The sequence below is a fragment of the Pyrus communis genome, chromosome 6, assembly GCF_041283825.1.
Source record: "Pyrus communis isolate YQ-2024b chromosome 6, ASM4128382v1, whole genome shotgun sequence".
In the NCBI taxonomy this organism is placed as follows: domain Eukaryota; kingdom Viridiplantae; phylum Streptophyta; class Magnoliopsida; order Rosales; family Rosaceae; genus Pyrus; species Pyrus communis.
In genome coordinates, this window is record NC_142570.1 from 24,695,005 (window position 1) to 24,716,959 (window position 21,955).

A 21,955-nucleotide genomic window follows, 5' to 3' on the forward strand; every position below is an offset into this window, starting at 1 on the left:
GATGATACATTGCTTTTCCTATGGGCAGATAAACAGAATTGTTGCAACTTGGTAAAAATTATTGACACATACTGTGCTGCATCTGGACAGCAGGTGAACTTGCAAAAATCCAGTGTGTTCTTTGGTGCAAATATTTCGGGATGTCACTTTGCTGAACTAAGCTAGGTGCTTGGTATGCCTACTGTGGGTGACCCAAGAAATTATTTGGGCCTTCCATTGATCTGGGGCCGATCAAAAAAGTAAGGCCTCACTTACATAAAAGGTAGAGTATTGGAAAAAAATTCAAGGTTGAAAATAATGCACTATTTCACAAGCTAGGAAAGAGATTATGATAAAAGCTGTGATACAAGCAATCCTAGCATACTCAATGAACATTTTCAAATTTCCAACTACTTTATGCTCGGAATTTGATTCATTAATTGCCGATTTCTGGTGGGGTCAGAAGAAAGGGGAAAACCGGATCCATTGCGTATCCCAGGAGTTAATGGGACTACCGAAGCATATTTGGGGTATGGGCTTTCGCAACTTTCAAGATTTTAATGATGCCTTTCTTGCTAAACAGTGCTGGCGACTAATCCTTGAACCAAATTCGTTATGGGCACAAGTACTTAAAACCCGGTACTTCTCACATTGTTCGTTTCTTGAGGCCAAACGAAGAGGCAGAGCTTCATGGGGATGGACGAGTCTGTTAGTTGGGAGAGATATTCTACTTCAGGGGGCCTATTAGCAAATTATGAATGGAAGTAGCGTCCGGCTTTGGCAGGATAGATGGATCCCTTTTCTTCCCCTTGGGCACTCTATTCTGCAATATGCTGGGTTGGTTTTTAGGAATACGTGGGTGGACACCCTAATCTGTGAGATTTCGTGGAATTGGGACATCGATTTCCTTAAGCCCTTTATATCTAAAGACAAATGTAATGGAATCTTGGACACTAGCATTGGTGACCCTTGGAGGAATGACAGATTTGTTTGACCGGACAATCAGAATGGTATCTACTCTGTAAGGTCAGGTTATCACTGGAAGCACTTTTGGGCGATGTCTTTTGCTGGTCGGGCTGCCTCTCCCTCATTTTCGACTCATTCCCATGTCTGGAGCTTCATTTGGAAACTAGAGACCCTCCTCCCGAAGATCCGCAATTTTATGTGGAGGGCATTGAATAGGGATATGGCCACCATGGCAGATTTATTTAAGCGGCAAAGTTCCCCCTCTCTTATGTGCCTTATCTGCAATGCACATGATGAATATGTGGAACACCTACTTCTATTGTGCCCGTGGGTTGAGACCATTTGGTTTGGATTCTTAAATTACAAAGTGAATCGGGCTAGAATTCCTACATTGGAAAACTGGTTATCTTCTCTTATAAACTCTAATCTGGGCTCGAAGGAATATATTAAAAGGGTATTGCCATACGCTGCTTTCACTTGTTGGCACATCTGGAAGGTAAGGTGTAAGTACCTTTTTAATCAGAAGGTCATTTCACCACAACATGTCATTATGTCAATCTCTACTTCAACTAGAGCTTTTTTGGAGGCATCTCGTGGTCCCACGATGATTTCTCTGACTGGGCAAACGATTCATGTTTCCTCAGCTTGCTGGTCTCCTCCTTGTTTCCCATTTACGAAAATGTATATGGATACAAGTTGGGCTGCTGCCACTGGTAACAGGTATGCTGGGGTCATTGCAAGAAATGATCAAAGCTTGTTTGTGGCGACGAGAAGGCTGAAGTGTAACAACAAATTTTGAAAATTTAATTTTTATTAATTGAAATTACGAAAATACCCATAATGACGAAAAGGTTGGTCTTTGTTGACTTGCATCTGTTAGCATATTAGAACTTTTCGTTTATTTTATGTATGTAGTTCTCATTGGTACGAACGCATAGGCGCAATCGGAATCGAGTTTGGAGCTAAAACAAAGCTTCTACAATTTTTTAACGATATGGGCAATTTGGTAATTTTGCAAGTGGAGATTTTCCCCCACTTTGGGCCACTACATGTTTGACATGTGGCACCCCCTATTTTTGGGTGCCTTATTCTTATTTTCTTCTGTGCTCACCCTCTCTAGAACTCTCACTCACACTCTCTCTACTCTCTCCTCTCATCTCCGACGAAAACACACACACCCACATACACAGACAACAACCACGACCACACTATCATCACCATCATCTGGACCTTTTTCCTTCCCCCACCTCCCTCCGACCTCACTTTTTGCTCCCTCCCTTGTTGCACAGTACCTTCATTGTGCAAAAGTAAATCAGGAGAGTTCTCTCCATATTCTGACGAGGTAAGCTCGATAATGACTCTAAATCTTTATATATCATGCTTAAAACTGTGTTTTAGGTAGTTTTTGAGACAATTTGGTGGTCTTTTAACACATAAACCAACTTGGGAAATTTTCCTCAGTTTTCAGGCGAAGGTTCGTGAGTTTCAGGCCATTTTCCTGCCGATCCAGACCTCAACTCGATCTCATCTTAGTATATTCTTGTTCCTTATCTTCATATCTTCATTTTGGTTTTTAAATCATTGAAAATAGTGTGAAATTGGGCTCGAATGAAGCTTGGGAAGGGTTGCCCAGATTCTGGCCGAACCCACCGCCTGGAACCGGGTCAACCTCACCTGTGAACCAATATCCAGAGCCAGGCCTGACCCAAACTCAATAACCCAAGCCCAAAACCCAAATTGAAAACCCGGCCCAACCTACTAGGCCTAAACCCAACCAAACTCGATAGTCAGGCCCAGTCCTACACTCGGCCCAATCTAATTACCCAGACCCCAGGCCCAAACCCGGATCCGACCCGGACCCCAAACCTAGCCTCTTGGGTCAGTGCGTAGCTTGCGCGAGGGTGCGTGTCATGGCTGGTGCGTGGAGCACACTGGCCTCTACTGCTATCCACGGCGGCATCAGTGACTTTTCCAGTGAATTTCCAACGACTCAACTTGGCGCGTGGGGGAACCCGAGGTCCCTCTTTGGATTTTTTGACGTGCCAAATCCGAATTCGCTGTCTATTTTATGAAATTTCATCGTTTTAGTATATTTTTTAAATGGTCTCTGTTTGTGTTTAGGTGCATCGGTTGGAAGTGATCCAATCCTCCCTAGTTCGAGCGACTATTCAGTAGTGGAATACTTGTGAGTGGACCCCTTCTTAACTTGCATGGTTTTATAAAATATTAGGTTTGCATGCATTGCATATTCCATGAAATGAGAATGTTTTCTATTATGTATTATGGATTTATATATTCATGCTTTTTGAAGGATTTATAATTTATTTAAATTGCTTTTACGAAATATTTATGATTTATCGAATTTACATTTCACGAAAGATTATAAATTATTGGATTTCTATATATGAAATTTTGTGGATTACGAATATGATTTATATTACGAATTTATGAATATGGATTTACAAGATGAAGCTTTGAGCTTTGAGATCTGGATTTGAGATGAGATTCTGATATATGTTTTCGGTACGTATCTAGCTGGTTATCATACAACACATCCACATAACCAGGATATGTAGATGTTTATGGCCCTAGGACACAGTTGAGGAGATTTGTGTATATACCTCTTCTCCGGCGTAACCCGGAGTCATACAACTTCACCTTCGGATGAGGAACCATGGTTTTCTTCACTGGCGTAACCCAGTGTCATACTGCTTCACCTTCGGGTGATGGACATATACTGCCTTCGGGCTTATGAAGAGTTGATGATATTGATGATATACCCCCAACTTCACTAGTCCCAGGCTCGTGTCGTTGTGTGATGTTATATATCCTCTTCTCCGGCATAACTCGGAGTTGTACAGCTTCACCTTCGGGTGATGGACCATGGTTTCTTCATTGGCGTAACCCAGTATCGTATAGCCTCACATTTAGTGATGGACAGGTATTGCCTTTAAGTGACTATGATACCCCTAAAAAGTACAATATGATGTATTTTTACGGATTTGCATTAGGACAGCGATATTCATTTCTGAGCACGGTTTTATATGTAGTGATTTTATGAACGTTTGCATGGCATGTAGAGTTTTCGGAAAAACCTATTATGTGGTATTATATATGTTTTCAAAACGCGTGCGCCGGGGGGGGGGGGTTGGGGGGTGTAGTAAGTTCAAGAGTAATAAATTATGGTCCACTCACCTTTTCTATTTTGCGTCCCCTCAAGACATAGCGACGAAGAGTATGACCCAAGTTTCGAGGCATTTCCCTACCAGTGACCTTGCATCTCTCAATTGAAGTATGGATTCCTTTTATGATCATTGTTACTTGTTGTTTTACTTCGCTCTAGCACTTTCGTTTAGTAGTGTGCTCTGGACATATCCATGATCATTGAATACCTAGTTTCATTCACACTTAAATTGAATGCATTGTTATTATTGCTTCTTAGTGTTCTGCATTCGTTGTGAATGTTGTTTCTTGCATAATTTTTGTATTGCTTGTTCCTTCATATCCTCACAGTTTCTCACACTCATGGCTTTTGTCACCCTTGGATGTCGGCCAACACGTGCCATCTAGGTGTCATTTGGATATCTTGGTTGGTGTATGTCATAAAGATCAAAGCTCCAAGTGCTGCAGCGGCGAAGGCACTGGCAATTTTACACGGTTGCAATTTTGCTAGCTCGATGGGTATGGAAATGATTATTGTTGAGTCTGACTCGAAGAAGAATATTTCTTGCTTGTTGAATGCCTCATTTATTGGCAGTTGAGAGGCCTTCCCTACTTTTGTCAAAATCTTGCGGCTTGGGGAGTCCTTTCAGGCTTGCCGCGGTCTTAGGTTCCAAGATCGGCTAACATGGCGGCGGACCGATTGGCGTTGAGAAGCAATACGGAGATGAGCGATTTGACTTGGGTTAACTGACCCCCATCTTCGCTGGTTCATGTTTTGAACAATAATGGGCTACATTGTCGTCCTTAATTTTTTGTATTCGGTAGTGAAGGGGGCGACGTCAGCGTCCTACACTTGTGTACCCTCCTCCACTGCTATATGTATGTCCTTATTTCTTGTTGCTTGCCTCTTTGTGGGCTTCCTTGTACTCTTGGCTCTTGCCCTGGTTATGAATGTATCCGGTTCACGAAAAAAATAAAATAAAATATATATTTATAAAAAAAGTAAAACAAGGTATTCTTGGAAGTTTAATAAATTATTTTGGGTGTCAAAAAAAATGTGTGAAGTAAATTAGGTGTTTAGAGAAACAAGGACATCTAGAGACACAATTAGGGGGTACAAAAAACACATATTTTTCCACTTAGTACTGTGATTTAGTAATATTTCTTTTTACTTAAAATGAGAGGCCTTAAGTTCAGATCTTGTGAATAACATTTTCACTACCAATTTTTTTCTCCACTCTCAAATGTAAATATATTGTTTTTTTTAGTACATCGATATATTTTTACACTAAGGGGAGAAAAAATTCGGCTAAGCACACAATGGGCAACCAAATGTAAATATATCGTTTGTATCACTAAAAAAGAAAAAAGAACACTCATAATATATTATAATTCCAACAGGATCCTCTCCGGATCCTCTTTGTGAGGATCATGGGGATCCGTGAATTGTGTCCATTCATCGTACATCGTGCGGTCAGTTTTTGTCAGATACTATTTGTGTTTTATTTAAAAAATAATAATTTAAAATAATTTCTAACTGCACAATGTACGATGAACGGACACGATTTATAGATTCTTGAATCCTCACAAAGAGGATCCAACGAGGATCCGGATTCATTATAATTCATTCCAAAACTCATCAGTGCCGCAAGTTTCACGTCATAAAAACCAAAGTTTGAGATTTATTGAAGTTGACCCATATCATATGCAGAGGAGAAGAACCCTTATACTGTATTTGGATAAAGGAAATAAACTTGAAATTTTAACAAAAATAAGAATTTATAAATTGACATGTACCAATTTCCTTATTTAGATTTATAAACATAGAAATTTAGAATTTCCACATGAAAAAAAAAAAAAAAAAACTGTAGAATTGGAGACTTCTGATTCTCAAGTTTTAATTCTATGTAAATGTGTGTCAATTCCAAATTTTTATAAGTAAAAGTTTAAAAATAACAAATTTTATATTCAAATTTCATTTTTCATTTTTCATCTAAGTCAACCAAACAAAAAAATTCTAAAATTTAAAAAAATAAACTTTCTTCTTTGTAATTTTCATCATTTTAAAAACTCTTTTAATACTTTCTCCAAAAAAAAAACAAAAAACAAACAACTCTTTTAATAATCTTAAATTTCGTCCGACTTTCCTTCCATAAAATTTGTTGTTTGTTTACTTCATTCAATTGCAGTTTATATCTTGTGTTGTCCAGATTAACTTAGCAGGCGCTGACTCTGAAACTGGAAGAGTCTCATCATTTGGCCTCTGAACCCTAATTAGAAAAGAATTGGGAATTTCAATTAATTATCTGGTACTGAACTTCACCCTCCAGATAAAACGACGAGAGCAGCGCAATGGCAGGCAGAGAAGTTCGAGAGTACACCAATCTCACCGACCCAAAAGGTAATTCTTCTTTTTTCCTGCAATTAATTGCTTCATTCTTTTTGTCTTTCGTTGTTGTTCGGTTTTGATGAATCTTGAATTGATGAATTGATGATTGTTTGTGGCAATCATTGGCAGATAAGAAGTGGGGGAAAGGGAAGGATAAGATTGACGACGAAGATATCACATTCCAACGCATGGTCGCCAAGGTTAGGGCTTTCTTTTACCTCCTTTTCTTTTTCTTCCTTTTTTCTTTCTTTTTACTATTTTCACTTGCGTCCATCGTCGGTTGGATGGATTTAAATACACTGAAACTTTCCAGTATTTCGATAATCTACATGACTACTGCAAACTCTGTTTCGTCTCTAATATTAATTTCAAGTATCATATTTGTATTTTCAGATTCTACTCTGCACAACTGTTAGCATCAAATTTCTATAACCAGCCTCCAAAAGACTATTTGTGATAATTTTATTATGTATATGTTTCTCAGTTATAACCATGTCAATTTGAAACGATCAGGAATAAAAAGGCATACAATTACAGCTTAGTTATACAATTAAAATGTAAAAAATTATCAGTTTTGAATTTGTTTCTCTCTGGTTTGTATGGGATAAGGGATTGCAGTGGTTGGATCTCATATATGAGAGCTATTAGTTCATTATTGGTAAAGTTAACTAGAATTAGTTCATTATTGACGATTGATTTTTATTCTGGAATTATGGGTGATTTAGGTGTATTCTACGTTAATTTATGGTACGCTGTAGTTTCTACCTCACTTGCATCTATGATGAATATGCACTTTCTTCAAACTTTGAGAAGAGTTTTCTGATAACATGCCCTGGCAGGGATCTTGGCTTTTTCTATTGGGTGGTTAATGCAAGCAGATGCAAGAGGTTGCAGGAGAACGCGGAGGATACCTTCATGGCCGAGGCGGTACTCTCTCTCTCTTTCCCTTTCTCCCCCTCTCTCTCCCTCTCTCATGTGCATTCAGGGCACACACAACAACTACATTAAGCATCTTTGTTTCTATGTCTCTACATGTGTGCTTGAAGCCTTGAACCCACAAGTGGATTTAGGCACACTACAGCCCATTTTGAATCTCTGTATGTTTAGCTCTTTACTTTATTGCAATCTGTTGTAAGTTTGCATATACAGCCTTGGACAGTGATGACCTGCTGTATCTCAAGGAGCAGATGGAAGCTGAGGAGGATGCAGAACGCCTCCTTCGTCGAACCGAGAAACGAGCATTTGCTGCATTTAAGATATCCTTTTATTAAATTGCTTCTAGTGTCTTCACATGCACAATTTGCACATAAGTGTTCTGGGTACAAGCATTTTACTGCATGTAGCACTGTGAATTTTATCGTTTTTGTTATACTCTATTTTCTTGCCCATGTGAGTAGTTATTGGGCCAGACTATAATGCTATATGTTTGAGTTTTCTTCTGTCCCTAGAAAATGTTATCGTTTGGTTTCTGGCAGCCCGATGGTCTGTTATTATTACAGATTGTGATGTTTGAGTCCTAGAGGAATAGATGATTTGTTGCCTGTGTAACTCCCTATTCTGTCCCCAATTTCATTCCAAACTCCAAAAAGATTTTTTCTATATTATTACACTCATTTTTATCTTTTTTTTCAGTTTACTCTTTATTTATCTTTATTTGTATTCTGTAGTATTTGTAAACTCCTGTTTATGTTTATGTGTTAAATTCCTATATTTCTAACCATATTGATACATTTTCTCCGGAAGTCGTTTGATGTTGGAGCACTTGGGTCTTGTTTGGTGGTGCTTCCACATAATAACATATACTCATAAGCCCTTTTGTAAGACTTCAAAGCACTTCGAAGTGTTTCCTAAGTGAGTGCTTCTCTAGAATGCACTATAAAAGTTCCTTTTCTACAAAAATAGTTGTCAGAAGGACCTCTAGCCCTTCTAAAAGAACTTCCAAAGAAGGCCTTAGTTGTATGGTTATAATCACTTCAGACATAATTTATTTCAAACATTTGCGACACTCTAAAATATTCTCATATCCTTGGTGCTGTCCTCCCCTTGTTTCTCTCATGTTTTACTTGACCAATGTACACAAAGCTGCAAGTCTAGCAGACTCCTCCCTTGCATCGGTTCCCTTGTCACTTCGTGTCGAGCCCAAACAAAGAAGTGGGATCAGGTAGACGTAGTTCTTGAAACCAAAACATAAATTTAGCATCCTACCATTTCGTTCTCAATCTCATATATGTATTTTATTTATGGAAATGTAGACAACAGGATTTACTGAAGAAGGTGGTTGAGATCAAACCCAAGCGGCAGAAAGTTTCAAGTTCTTCTGACTGTAATCAGTCGCACGCAAATTTGAGCGGTAGTGCTTCAATAATTCTTAAGCCTGAAAATGGGTCGGGGAAGGACAAAGTGGATGCCCTGTCATCATCAAACATAACAGAAGGCGAGCCTAGGGTGGAAACTAGAGCCAAAAGCTTGCTAGGTTTAGCTTATGAGAGTTCTGACAATGAAGAAGATTGAAGAAGAAAATGGCATGCTCTGGACAGCAAATTTTTGGTTAACTTTCTTCATTACTAATATCTTATGCATGTTTTCTATTACAAACACATTTTTTCAACGCCACTCTTTTCGGAATGCATTGTTTGTGGAAGTAAAAATAGTAGGTACTTTTGTTACAGAGTGGAAAGAAAGAGGGTGTAATATGTATCTTGAGTACTCTGAGTATGAGGTGGTTTCTGTCATGGATCATCTTCATAATCCTTAAAACTTAGCATCTGGATGTTTTTGTGCATCTTAGTGCACCCGATGACCTTGTCAATGACCGGACAGCTTTGACATGAGCCACCAGGAAACTTTGTTGCCTATTATATTTTGGCATTACTCCAGCCACAGGCAGGCTTGTTTGGATGAAAGAAGCCTCATTTTCAAAAATATCTCCTACAGAATGAAATTTCCACGAGCTGTTGCTTCCAATGCTGTTGCTGACCTTCCTCCAAGTGACCTGTGGTGTGGGAACAAATAGTGCACAGAATTAGCATTTAATTATTTTGCGTCATTTTTGATAGGATTAGGATATCACTAGATACCTCCTTGTTTCCTCGTTTTGGGGCAATAAAGAGGTTGGCTTCGCTCTTAACGCAAGGATTCATGCTTCCTCCGATTGCATGCTGTGATCATTTTCTGTACAAATTGTTCACCACATGTGCATATCCGTATCGAATCCTGTGACCGTATCACGTTTATTAGAAATTTGGGACTTCCCTGGAGTGTGGTTGTCATAGGCTCATAGTAAATAAAGGTTGTTAGTTTATTACCATGGCATTCTTTGGTTGCAGTTGGGTCCAAAATGATTGTACACTAGTGTGACTCTCATGTTCTTGTCCCGAACGTACCCATCATCGTGGCCAAGGAGCATAACCTTGTCCTGCTCTCTGAGCCAATTGTTGGAGATGGTGATATCGGTTGATCCACGAGTAACGTCAAGAAGACCGTCCTCGCACTCATACAAAGTATTGTGGTCTATCCAAACCTTGGATGCAGTAATTAACCTGACTGCATCTCCATCAACTTGGCCTACTGGAAATGGCTTTCCATCAGGACCCATAACCGAGCTTGGTGGTTGGGATCGACAGTGGTGGATTCGAAGGCCGTGGATGATTATGTTGCTTGCCTTAAAAAGACCGTCAAGCATGCATTCCCGGCAATGTGAACATTAGCGCCTCTTCCATCAACGGCAGTGAAGCTACTAATGAGCAGTGGTTTGTCAAGTTTAATTCGTATGTCCCTCTGGAAAGTGATCCACTTTTTCCCTTTGATCATGGTAGCTCCATATCTCAAAGTTCCTGGATTTGGGTGTAATGCATTGTCACTCGGATCGGTGACTTGATAGAATGTGACATGGCTTCCTACGTTGTTGGTCATTTTCCCAGCAAATCCGACGGAGCACAACGCAAGTTCCTGCCGGTTACTTGCCCAATTTGAGTTCCATCTCCAGCAATTGTCGATCATGTTGGCAGCGGATTTCGATGATTTCTTTGCAAAACTTGGGTTTGGAGTAGTACTCAAGAGGGTGATAAGAGCTAACGAAACAAAGCACCACGAATTGGCATAATTAGGGTAGCGTTTAGAGTAATGATAAAGAGAAACCGTTGTTAGTTTGTCGCCAAGTTTGATCAATGATGGATCAAGCACAGAAACAAGAGAGGAAACATTTGAACTAGCTAGAATTAATGAATGGAGTCCGAGAGAGAGAGAGAGATGTTTATAGGCGGCCTGAGTGACTGATCGATAGTTGTTGATGGAAAAGTTTGTTTGTTTGGTTTTAATGTACGGTACCTTTGGTGTGCTGGGTTGGGCGCCAAGGAAAGGAAAGCCTTAAGCCTATCAACGGAAAAGAGAAGCTTCTGCAGTGTTAGATTAGACTCTCCAACTCAAGTTTTGCAGTTATTTTTGTGTGTTTGGGGGTGTACTACCTAGCTTCTGAAAACAAGGATAACTAGTTGTACACGTTCATTGGTGAGTGATGGAAGTCCTGTATTATATGAAAATGTACCTGCAAAACAATCAATACCTTTCATCAAAAACCAAAAGTCTCATGATGTGAATTTAAACTAACCTAATAAATAAATAAATTCAAACCAAATTACTCGCAAGTGCACAAATCAGTTGTAGTGGAAATATGTAAATACGAGATCGAATCCACCGGAGTTGATTTAACAATTTAATCCTATAACTATTACTTAACGAATTGAAATAAAGATTGGGTTTGTATCAAAGAATAATTAAAATTAACAATGATTAAATAGAAATATGATTGAGAACAAATGTAAGAAAACATTAAGGCTTTGATTCCACCACTGATTGTCATACCCCAATATCCAATTGTCCACTCATGAATTATCAAATTAATGAAAACAATTCTGTACATATGTCCGTGGTTAGGTACACATGCCAATAATTTCCCAAACAGATGTGAGTTTTGCCGTGATCAGGCTTAAACTCAACTATTCCTACAGTCTCTATATCCATGGTTCAGTATACACAAACATGTAGAAATCCAATTATGCAAAGTGAGAAACAAATTAGCCACTTATCAACTTGGTCACGTCAAACAAATAGCTAATTTTCTAGGAAGCCACACAAACCAATATTCGTCTATGGTCGGATCAAAATATAAGTTTATGATTCTCATTCATAAAGCATCAAAATCCTAGGCTATGGTCAAGCACAAAGAACCAAATATCAAAATTGCAGCTTCACTAGTGAATGAAAACTAATCATCAATTTGAAATCCACGAATTAAACAATCAAATAACTAGAGTAATCATAATTAAGGCTTCCTCTTAGCCTTAGCTAAGAGTTTAGAACCCGTTGAATGAAGAATTCATAGTAGTTCTATGGAAAATAAATTGTATAGAAGCTAAACTGGAAAAAAAAAAAAAAAAAAAAAACGAATTTCTGCTCTGCCTCTCCTCTCTCTGTTTCACGCCAGAAGAAGAAGAATCCTGTAGAACCCCCTCTGCGTCTGCTCTCAACTGCCTTTTATATCCATTCTACCCAACTCTAACTTGTAGGCATTCAAATCTCCCAATAAAACAGGAGACTTTTACTTAAATATCCCATATTGCCTCAATTAAAAATCCATATCGCTTAACATGATCTCCTTCCCTGATTACTTGTAAATTGCACCCACCAAATAGAATTAGAGAGATCAATTCGTAGGACCCACAAATCTCTTATTTCCTGGTATCTTGCTAGTTTGCATCTTCCACCGCCAAAACCCAATCTGATCATTGAATAAGATTACTATATTCATCTTCTTACTCGACTCGTCGACTCCAATTCAATCAAGAAGAACAATTTGTCGTTCTTCAGTCGATGTCACACCTTCAATAGAAAAGCAGTCTGCCTGCCGCACATCTACTCACAAGATCACCGACTGAAATTAGTTGTACGATCACCGACTGAAATTAGTTGTAAAAGTGTGATTTAGCTATCTGGCTTCTTGTTACTATCTTTGCATTTTAAGTGCCTCGTGCTTTTCCTCTTCTTTCCTTCTTAATGCTAAGAATCTCAAAGGATATGTCCAAGAAGATAGGCCCCACTGTCAAACAAAACCAAAAGTTAATTAACATCCAATTTATCAAAAGTAAGTTTGATTTGACACGAAAAAGTAATAACTTCTTAGCACTTCATTGGCATTGTCTTAATATTTCACCTTTGATCTAATATTGCATCCACATGCCAAATTATTAAAGAATTAAGCAAAACACTCTAATTAGCTCAAAAACGACGCACTGTAGCACTAACGAATACAAGTTTAAGAGTAATAAATGTAATAACTATGCGTCTATCACCTCATGCACCCGCGGTGAATGGGGGGTTTGGCCAATGGTAGTTTTTCTGAAAAGAGTGAGTATTTAGGGTTTTACGTGTATAGAAAAGCTTACCCATCTCTTGTGGAGAAATAGGGTATTTATAAGGAGAGTGGTTGGCTTTTAGGGTAGAATTTGGTCAGAATATTTCCAAGATATTGTGTAAATAATATCTTGGAATAATTGAGAAGATATTCCAGAATAAATGTGATTACGATTACTTACTTGAAAGAGTTTGTCTTCAATTGGGAATGTATTAAAGATAAGATTTGATATTTAATCTCTATCTTTAATACCTTTGAATTTTCCATGCCACGAGCAGGGAAGCTTTGAGAAGTAATAGTCAACTGCTTGAACTTCCAATGATGTTGAGCTGTGTGTAGGGACGCTTGAGAGCCTTGCCCATTTAATGAGGGTAATCTTGTTTTTCTTGACTAAAAGTTCACGTGTGGCCTCCAAGATTTTTGGAATTATTTTTTTTTTCCACAACATTTATCTCCCTAATTTATAGCCTTATTGTTGGAAAGTTCTTTATGATAGTATTTTTTTTAACTTTTGAATGACTTATTTCTAGTTAATCAACAAGATTATCAACGCTACAAGAAAAATGGGCTTTGGGTACAAAATTAAGGACACAAATGAGGATTTTTTTTTTTTTAACAAACAATAGTTTCTATACTAATGGGTGAGGAAGCGGGCTAAACTTTACAATGGGCTTGCCATAATAATATGGTTCGACTTTGTCTTTGGCGAGAATAGAACCTAAGACATCTCACTTACAAATGAAGAGAATTATCACTAGACCGTAGTACAAAATGGCCACAAATGAGGATTTTGTGTCTCTTAAGTGTGAAACAATGCATTCCACACAGGGCACCACATATTGTGCCCAAAGTAAAAAAAGAACACAAAACATTAATGGGCACGTGAATCGTGAGAAATGGGATCGACTTGACAACTTTTTGACTAAATATAGACACGAAAATCTTTGTGTCTATGAAGTGGATTTATAAGCATAGCTATATGTGTCTTTTTCGTTTTTCTTTACATCTAGCACACAAAAATTAAATTATAAATTAAATCTATACAATTGTGGTAAATAATGGTAAGGAACTGTTTATTTATTGTTCAGTGTTTACGATGGATCATTTCCATCTTCCATGAAAGTTTTTTAGATAAATTCTTAACCTTTTCAGTTGTTTTTAGATTTTTATCTTCCTGCAGGTTGGTTTTTGATGCTTGGTTATATTATTATTTTTCTTTATTGTAAGTGTGTATTTTTTCTACTGTATTAAAAGTCTTTCACACAGTGATACATAACAAAAAGGCTTTTTAGCCAAAATGGTATCTGAGATTTACATAACACATCACTTTGGTCCCTGAGATTGAAAATCAATAGAAATGGTCCCTGACATTGTCCACTATTTATTATTTTGGTCCCTTCGTTCCGCTAAGTGTCCTGGAGCTCTTGGCCAAAAATTTGGACAATTTTCAAAGCTTCATAACTCAATCATTTCTTAACCAAATTCAACCCATAATATATCAAAATAAAGATAGGAAAGTGTAGAATAAGATTATACCTATTTGGAAGCCCAATGGTTGCTGGAGATGGCCGGAAAATAGCCTGAAAAGCAACTGGTCCATTGGAAAATTGGAAAACTCGCCGGAAACTGAGTAAACTTTAAACGTTCATAACTTCTTCAATACTCAACGAAATCGAGTGATTCAAAAATGAAAACCATACTTCTCGACAAGAAAAAGAGAATGGTACCTTTCTAGATGGCTAAACTTCCTTGGTTTGGCCGGAAAATGGCTTGAAAGTGGCTGTCTTGATCTTGAGTTAGCCACTTTCGAACCGTTTTCCGGCCAAACCACGGCGAATTAGCCATCACAAAAGGTACCATTTCTTCGTCTCGTTGAGAGGTATGATTTTTGTTTTTTAAATAACTCTATTTCATTGAGTATTGAAGAAATTATGAACGTTTAAAGTTTACCCAGTTTCCGGTGAGTTTTCCAGTTTTCTCGCGGACCAGTCACCTTTCAGGCTATGTTTCGGCCATCTCCGGCAACTATTGGTCTTCCAAATAGGTATAATATTTTTCTACACTTTCCTATCTTCATTTTGATATATTATGGGTCGAATTTGGTTAAGAAACGATTGAGTTACGAAGCTTTGAAAATTGCCTAAACTTCCGGCCAAAAACTCCGGGACATGGTGGACAATCTCAATACCATTTCTATTGATTTTCAATGCCAGGGACCAAAGTAATGTGTAGTTTTATTGAGATATTTTCTCTCCCTTACCTACCTTAAAGCTGCCTTAGATGCTCTTGTTGGATCCAATCCAGAAGAAGTGGGTATGGATTTATGCAAATCTCAGGGACTATTTTGGTTAAAAAACCTAACAAAAAATTTGTCCATAAGATCCTCTGTCTAATCAACTCTACAAAGGTTTGGTGTCACTTAAGATAGGCAAATAACATAATTTGGAAAGAAGTCCCCATTGAATACTAACACATTATAAATTTCATTTTTTGGCACTAATATTAAAATAATAAATTATTCCACTTCCTTAAACAGCAAAAGAATATGTAGGCACAATTACAGATTTGTGCCTTTATTTTAGTATAAAACGTCAATACTCTTTAACTCATTTTTCTATAGAAGATTTCAAACAAGATTGCTCCATACACTTGAGTTTCTTTTTAATTTGATTAAGTTCTGCATCATTGAGAACGAGGGGGGCCGGCGACGTCATGAGTGGGCTAAAGAGGTAACAACAGAGGTTCGCAACAGAATTTACGCAAAAGTGTCCAGAAAAGGGAAACCAGGTGCTCGACTTTGGACTTGGGGTTGTTTTGCGGATGAACCAAGAATTGTTATTGAGCAGCGAGGCATTCCTAGAAAAGTGAAGTCTCTCCAGGAAGCTTATGAAGCTTAAAAACAAGTTATTACTACTACGAAATAAAAAAATGACTCATATGATGCATGAGGCAAAAAAGAAAGCGGAAAAGTGGAAAAAAAAAAATAGCAAGAAGAAAGCATAGAAAGACTTAGTGCCGAACAATAGGAGAATTTGAGGTTGGCAAATGTGCAAATGGCTGAGCTGACACGCCCCAACCCCAATATCCCCGAATACCAGGGTAGGCACGTGTTGGTCGACACCCGAGGGTGACAAAGCCATTTAAAACATGCATACCGATAAAATATGTAATTAGAAAGAGATACCCTAGTGTAGAATCGTGTTCAAAGCATACAACTAATCAAGAATAATATGAAAGAATTATTATGGAAAGGTACAAATCGAGGAATGGAACCTACACAGAGGAGGCTCGAAGATGCCTAAGCAGAAGTGTCCTAACACTGGGATCGTGTGCCTCGACTCTAACTCCTGAAAAGGCGCAAAACAGAAAAGGTGAGTGGACCATAATTTATAGTAATACTAATATTAGGAAAACCATTTTCTTTATGAACATACTAACCCCCTGTTTTGAAAACATATATATAATACTATATAATAGGTTTTTCTAAAATCCCTAGCATGCCATGAAAATGTTCATAAAACATGTACGTGTAAAATCATGCTCAATAAATGTGTTATCGCTGCCCGAAGGCAAATCCGTAAATCTTCTCAATACTGTACTCTCAAAGGGTATCATAGTTACCCGAATGCAGTACCTATCCATCACCAAAGGTGAAGCTGTACAACACTGGGTTACGCCAATGAAGAAAACCATGGTCTATCACCCGAAGGTGAAGTTGTACGACTCTGGGTTACGCCGGAGAAGAGGATATATAACATCACACATCAACACTAGCTCCGGGCTAGTGAAGCTGGGGTATATCATCAATATCATCAACTCTTCATTTGCCTGAAGGCAATACATGTCCATCACCCGAAGGTGAAGCTGTATGACACTAGGTTATGCCGATGAATAAACCATGGTCCATCACCTGAAGGTGAAGCTGTACGACTCTGAGTTACACCGGAGAATAGGATATAACATATATACGCTCAATTGCATCCTATGGCCATAGACGTCTACATACCCAGTTGTGTGGATGTGTTGTATGATAACCTGCTAGATATGTACCGAAAACATATCTCAGAAATCTCATCTCAAATCTGAAGCTCAAAGGTCAAAGCCTCATCTCGTAAATCCATATTCATACATCCGTAATATAAATCATATTCGTAATCCAGAGAATTTCATATATAGAAATCCAATAATTTATAATCTTTCATGAAACGTAAATTCGATAAATCATAAATATTCCGTAAAAGCAATTTAAATAAATTCAAAATCCATCAAAAAGCATGAATATAGAAATCCACAAAACTTAATAGAAAACATGCTCATTTCATGGAATATGCAATGCATGCAAACCTAATATTTCATAAAACCATGCAAGTTAAGAAGGGGTCCACTCACAAGTATTCCATTGCCTGGGAGCCGCTCGAACTAGCGAGGATGGTGTCACTTCCCACAAATGCACGTAAACACAATTTGAGGCCATTTAGTAAAACTCTACCAAAACAATAGAATTTGGGAAAAAAGACATCGGATTTGGAATTAGAATGTCGAAATTAGCCTATGAGAGGTCCCGGTCGAAATCCGAAAAAGTCAACCCAAAAGTCAACGTTGACGGGTCAACAATCAACGGAAGTCAACGGATCGGGTCAACGGTCAACATGTCATAGTCAACTGGTCGGATCCGGTTAGGGTTTTAGGCCGATTATATGATTGGGTTTTGGGTCATGGGTTTGGGCTGGGTATCATATTGGGTTTGGGCCTGGTTAAGGTTGATGGGCCGGGTCACTAGATTGGGCCTGGTAGCTAGGTTAGGCTTGAAAGACTTGACCGGGTTATGCTAAAGGCTAACAAATTGGGCCTAGGTAAATGGGTTTGTGGATTGGGCCGGATACAAATTAGATTTGCGCAAGGAATGTGGCCAAGAAACTTCAAATGACCATAACAGGTTCATTTCTCAACCAATTTTAAAGATTCAAAAACCAAAATGAAGCTCGAGAGGTAAGGAATAGAAATGTAGCTAAGTGGGACGTAAGTCATGGCCGGAGTTGGCCGAAAAATGCCTGCAAATTTCGTAGTCCTCTCTAAAAAATCTAGAAATTATCCTCTCGAGTTGTTTTCATGTTTAAACCTTCACCAAAATTGTTTTTATTCAACAACTAAATAATATAGACCACAAGGGAAGAAGATCGAAGGGTGGTCCAAGACTTACCCTTGTCGAGGATGGCAATAACTCGTCGAATTCAGTTTTGCACAGTGATGTATTCTGCAGCAAGGAATGGAGGGAAAACAAAGGACTTCTCGACCTGGTCTGGGTTCGTGAGTCCGTCATCGATCGCCTGGCAGAGCGTCCATGAAGTGTGAGTGCTCTCGGGAACATCGAGTGGTGGTAGTGGTGGCGTGCCAGTTTATAGAGAAAGAGAGAGAGAGAGATAGAGAGGTAGCTGTTAGAGAACTGGGAGTTGAGGTGGTGGTCGTGGGGTGGCTTGCCAGAGAAAGGTGTGTGGGTGCTGCTCGGAAGGGAATGAGGTGTTTCCTCGAGGAAATGGGTAGAGAGAAGATAGAGAAAAAGAGAGTTCTAAAAATAGATGAAGGACTCGGGAGGGAAGACACATGGCAGAAGGAGAAGTGGGGTGTGGAACCTACGTGATAGAAATTAATTAAATAATAAAATATCTAGAATAATGGAATGATTACTTTACCCTTCGTCTTCGTAGTTCTGTAAAACATTCATAAATCCGATTCCACTTACACCCACGAGTCCGTAGCTGATGTGATATATTCTAACACACAAATTAAACCCTATAATTGTAGTATATATAAGTAGGGATCGTTCTAGGCTGGGGATTAAAAGGGATGCTAATCTACACAATTTAAACTCTAAAACACTAAACTAGACTCAAACACAGAAATTTAGACTCTAATAACTCAAAACAAGCTAAATAGACTCAAAACACTCAAACTAAGTTAAATTGACTCAAAACAGGTACTAGAAAGTGATTTGGACGAAAATTGAACTAAAAAGACTCAAAATACTAAATAGGGACAGATTTTGACGAATTGAAACTAAATTAACACAAATAGGAACTAGAGGGGTATTTGGACGAATTTTAAACTTAACTTGACTCAAGACACTAATATAAAAGATTCTAACTAAGTTCAAACACAAAATATTAAAGAGGGATTGGTTTTGACGAATTTAATTAAACTAAACAAATTGCATAAACTAAACTAGTTAGACACGAAATTGGGTGTTTTAAGGGTGAAAGGCTAGCTAGAGGGTCCTTCTCCACATATGACACATGTGCATATAAATCGATTTCCAGTTATTATCCCTTTAAACCATGAATGACAATGCCCCAAATTAACCGTGAACTGCACAAATTAACTCTCAGATTTTCCTAATTTCATTGAATTGGATGGACAACGCATTGGCAACCAAATTATTCTTCAATAGTTCCCTACATGAACATCATAATAGACATACAATCAAAGATCATTAAGTTTTGTGAAAATCATAAGCATTGATATGACATTCGTAACTATGAACTGCATGATACTTCTGCCATGGAATTTACTTAATACAATCATGACTATTGACTTCCAATACTTATAAATATAAGTTCATAACGATTAGGTGAAATTTCCTTATATTTTAGCATCAAATTCATGCATGCAAACAAGAATAAGTTATCAATCAAACAGATAAGTAAATCGCATTCATGTTTTACGAAACAATAACTAGAGGAAATCAATTCATATCACATATATGTTCATGGCTTTGAATTCACCTCTAGCTAAAAAGAAATTAGTTCCTCATGTTTGCAATTAAACAAAGATAATTAAATTTAAACATTGAAAACTAAGATAGAATACACCTAGGGCGTTCCAACAATCCAAGCTTGGATGTGATGGCACGACTAAGGCTCTCCTCTCCTTTCTCCTTGCTCAGCTGCGACACAAAAGGGATTTGTGTGTATGATGGATGTGTGTTGTGAAATTGTGATGAAAGATGGGGTGTGGAATGAAGGCTGCGGCACACTCTATTTATAGGGTGAAGGGAAGGCACGACAAGGCTCAAAAAGAGGAGAATTAGGACTCCAAATCACCAAAGAACAAGGACACTCTCAATCAGATTCCAGGGAGGACAAGGAATGGTCCTTGTGGCAGGAAACATAGCTTCTATAAGGGATAGGTGCAGCACCAATGTAGGATAAGGATAGGGCTTCTAGAAACCTGATATTTAGGTGTTCTAATGTCATTTTGATGTCCCCCTTGCAGCATGAATTAAGGTAGCAAAAGATTAGGATATGAAAAGATAAGATAAGATTGGATAAGATAAGGTTGTTAGGATAATGTTCCTTCTTTGTAGCTGATTCCTTATCTTCAATGCTTCCAAATTTGTTTCTCCAGATATTAAGCACATTCCTAGCCTCTCTTGATCTTCAAATTCGTCCATCCACCTTGCTCCATGCATGTGCAATCCATTACAAGCCCAAAACTGCTCCAAATAGCTTCAAAATGCAATTTCTTGCCTCTTTTGCCATTTAAACCTACAAACACACGAAAATAGCTTAAATCACTATAATAAATAGAAACTAACTATGTAAATGCAAGAAAACAAGCTAAAGTCGCATAAATATGCTCCTATCAGTAACGACGAGTACTACAAGGATACATCAAGAACATGAATATTACATGACACAACAAGGCGGTCAACAAAAGTCAACGTTTTGCCTCGAAGTGCATTTTCGCAAATTGACGTATTAAAATTATAAAAACTGTGATAATTGGGGACGGGTCGTTACATGAGCAATTCAAAGCCATGTCAGCACGTGTGGGCATCAACATTGATGCATTTGGTTGGGTGCTCCTCCATGTACTTCAACTCAGCAACAAAGGTGTGGGAGCTCACATGCTCATAAGTGTTTGGATTAAGGATGGCAACGGGGCGGATCGATTTCAGATGTGCCATCCTCATACCTGAACTCATTTATTTTCTCTGAACACAAAACCGAAGAATCCCCGAATAGATTTTTCCTGTAACCGAACCCATCGGATAACAAATTTATCATCAGGTAACGGTTTTCCCTATTATCTGAAATATGTATAATCATCCATCACGTACTGAATTTACTTACCCTTGTGGTTGTGGATAACACATTAACCCCAGCGAGTGAGGGGTTTTGTGTTCCAAATAAATGCCGCTCCATTTAGTTGTGAATATTGAATGCTAATGCACTTTCCATGATGCATGCATATCATTACTTAAGGAATTGGATCCCATCCGGATTCACTTTGTAGAGATCCTAGGAATCCCTACATCTTAGCTATTCATCGTGTATCGTGCGGTTAGAAATCATCTGATTTTTTATTATTTAAAATTAAACACAAATAGTATTTGATGAAAACTGACCGCACAATATACGATGAATAGCTAGAATGTGGAGATTCCTAAGATCTCCACAAAGTGAATCTGAAGAGGATCGTCTTCCATTACTTAATTCTAGATATTAACTATAAACTATTGAATGCTAATGCACTTTCCATAATGCATGCATGCTGCTGTGTACTTAATTCTAGATATTAACTATTAACTATTTATACTATTAATCATATAATGCATATAATTACTAGCACATATTTCCATGTATAATAATTTTTAATTATTGATAACATATTTAATAATGCATGATTAATGATAAGTTTGATAAGTCGTTTCTCTATATAATAAATATTTGTATTTTTTGTTACAAAATTAAATCTATGACAGCCCATCTTGAATTATTTGTACCGTAGGTGCGAAAAGACTAAAATGCCCTTGGACGTAATTGGTGTTGTGGGGTGTTGTTTTGTTGTGTTTGGTGGTTGACTCTAGAGGACACACACCCATACCACTCCCGTGACTCTCTCTCCCTCTTTTCTCTCGGACTTCATCCTATTTTCTTTACAAGGTGTACGAACGAACTTCAACTTCAATCTTCCACGCACGGATCGATGTCTAGAAGGTAAGATTCGAACTCCTTGCAAGCTCTTGAGTTCATCCATACCATTTGTGAGAC

At 38.1% G+C, this 21,955-nt stretch overlaps 1 protein-coding gene and 1 pseudogene across 2 annotated transcripts; one reads left to right on the plus strand and one right to left on the minus strand.

Annotated features, from left to right (window-relative positions):
- The first annotated feature begins 6,168 nt into the window (after positions 1 to 6,168).
- On the plus strand, positions 6,169 to 9,228 carry LOC137710658 (ankyrin repeat protein). Its single transcript, XM_088696134.1, is given in 6 exon segments — positions 6,169 to 6,508; positions 6,626 to 6,696; positions 7,375 to 7,423; positions 7,646 to 7,805; positions 8,523 to 8,657; positions 8,749 to 9,228. Coding segments are annotated over 6 exon segments (723 nt in total). The 5' UTR covers positions 6,169 to 6,459; the 3' UTR covers positions 9,008 to 9,228.
- Positions 9,004 to 10,645, minus strand: LOC137710657 (putative pectate lyase 4; annotated as a pseudogene). The gene is made up of 3 exons (XR_015963779.1): positions 9,802 to 10,645; positions 9,574 to 9,709; positions 9,004 to 9,488 (listed from the first exon to the last, which is right to left on the minus strand). The product of XR_015963779.1 is annotated as a putative pectate lyase 4 (transcript).
- Positions 10,646 to 21,955: the final 11,310 nt, after the last annotated feature.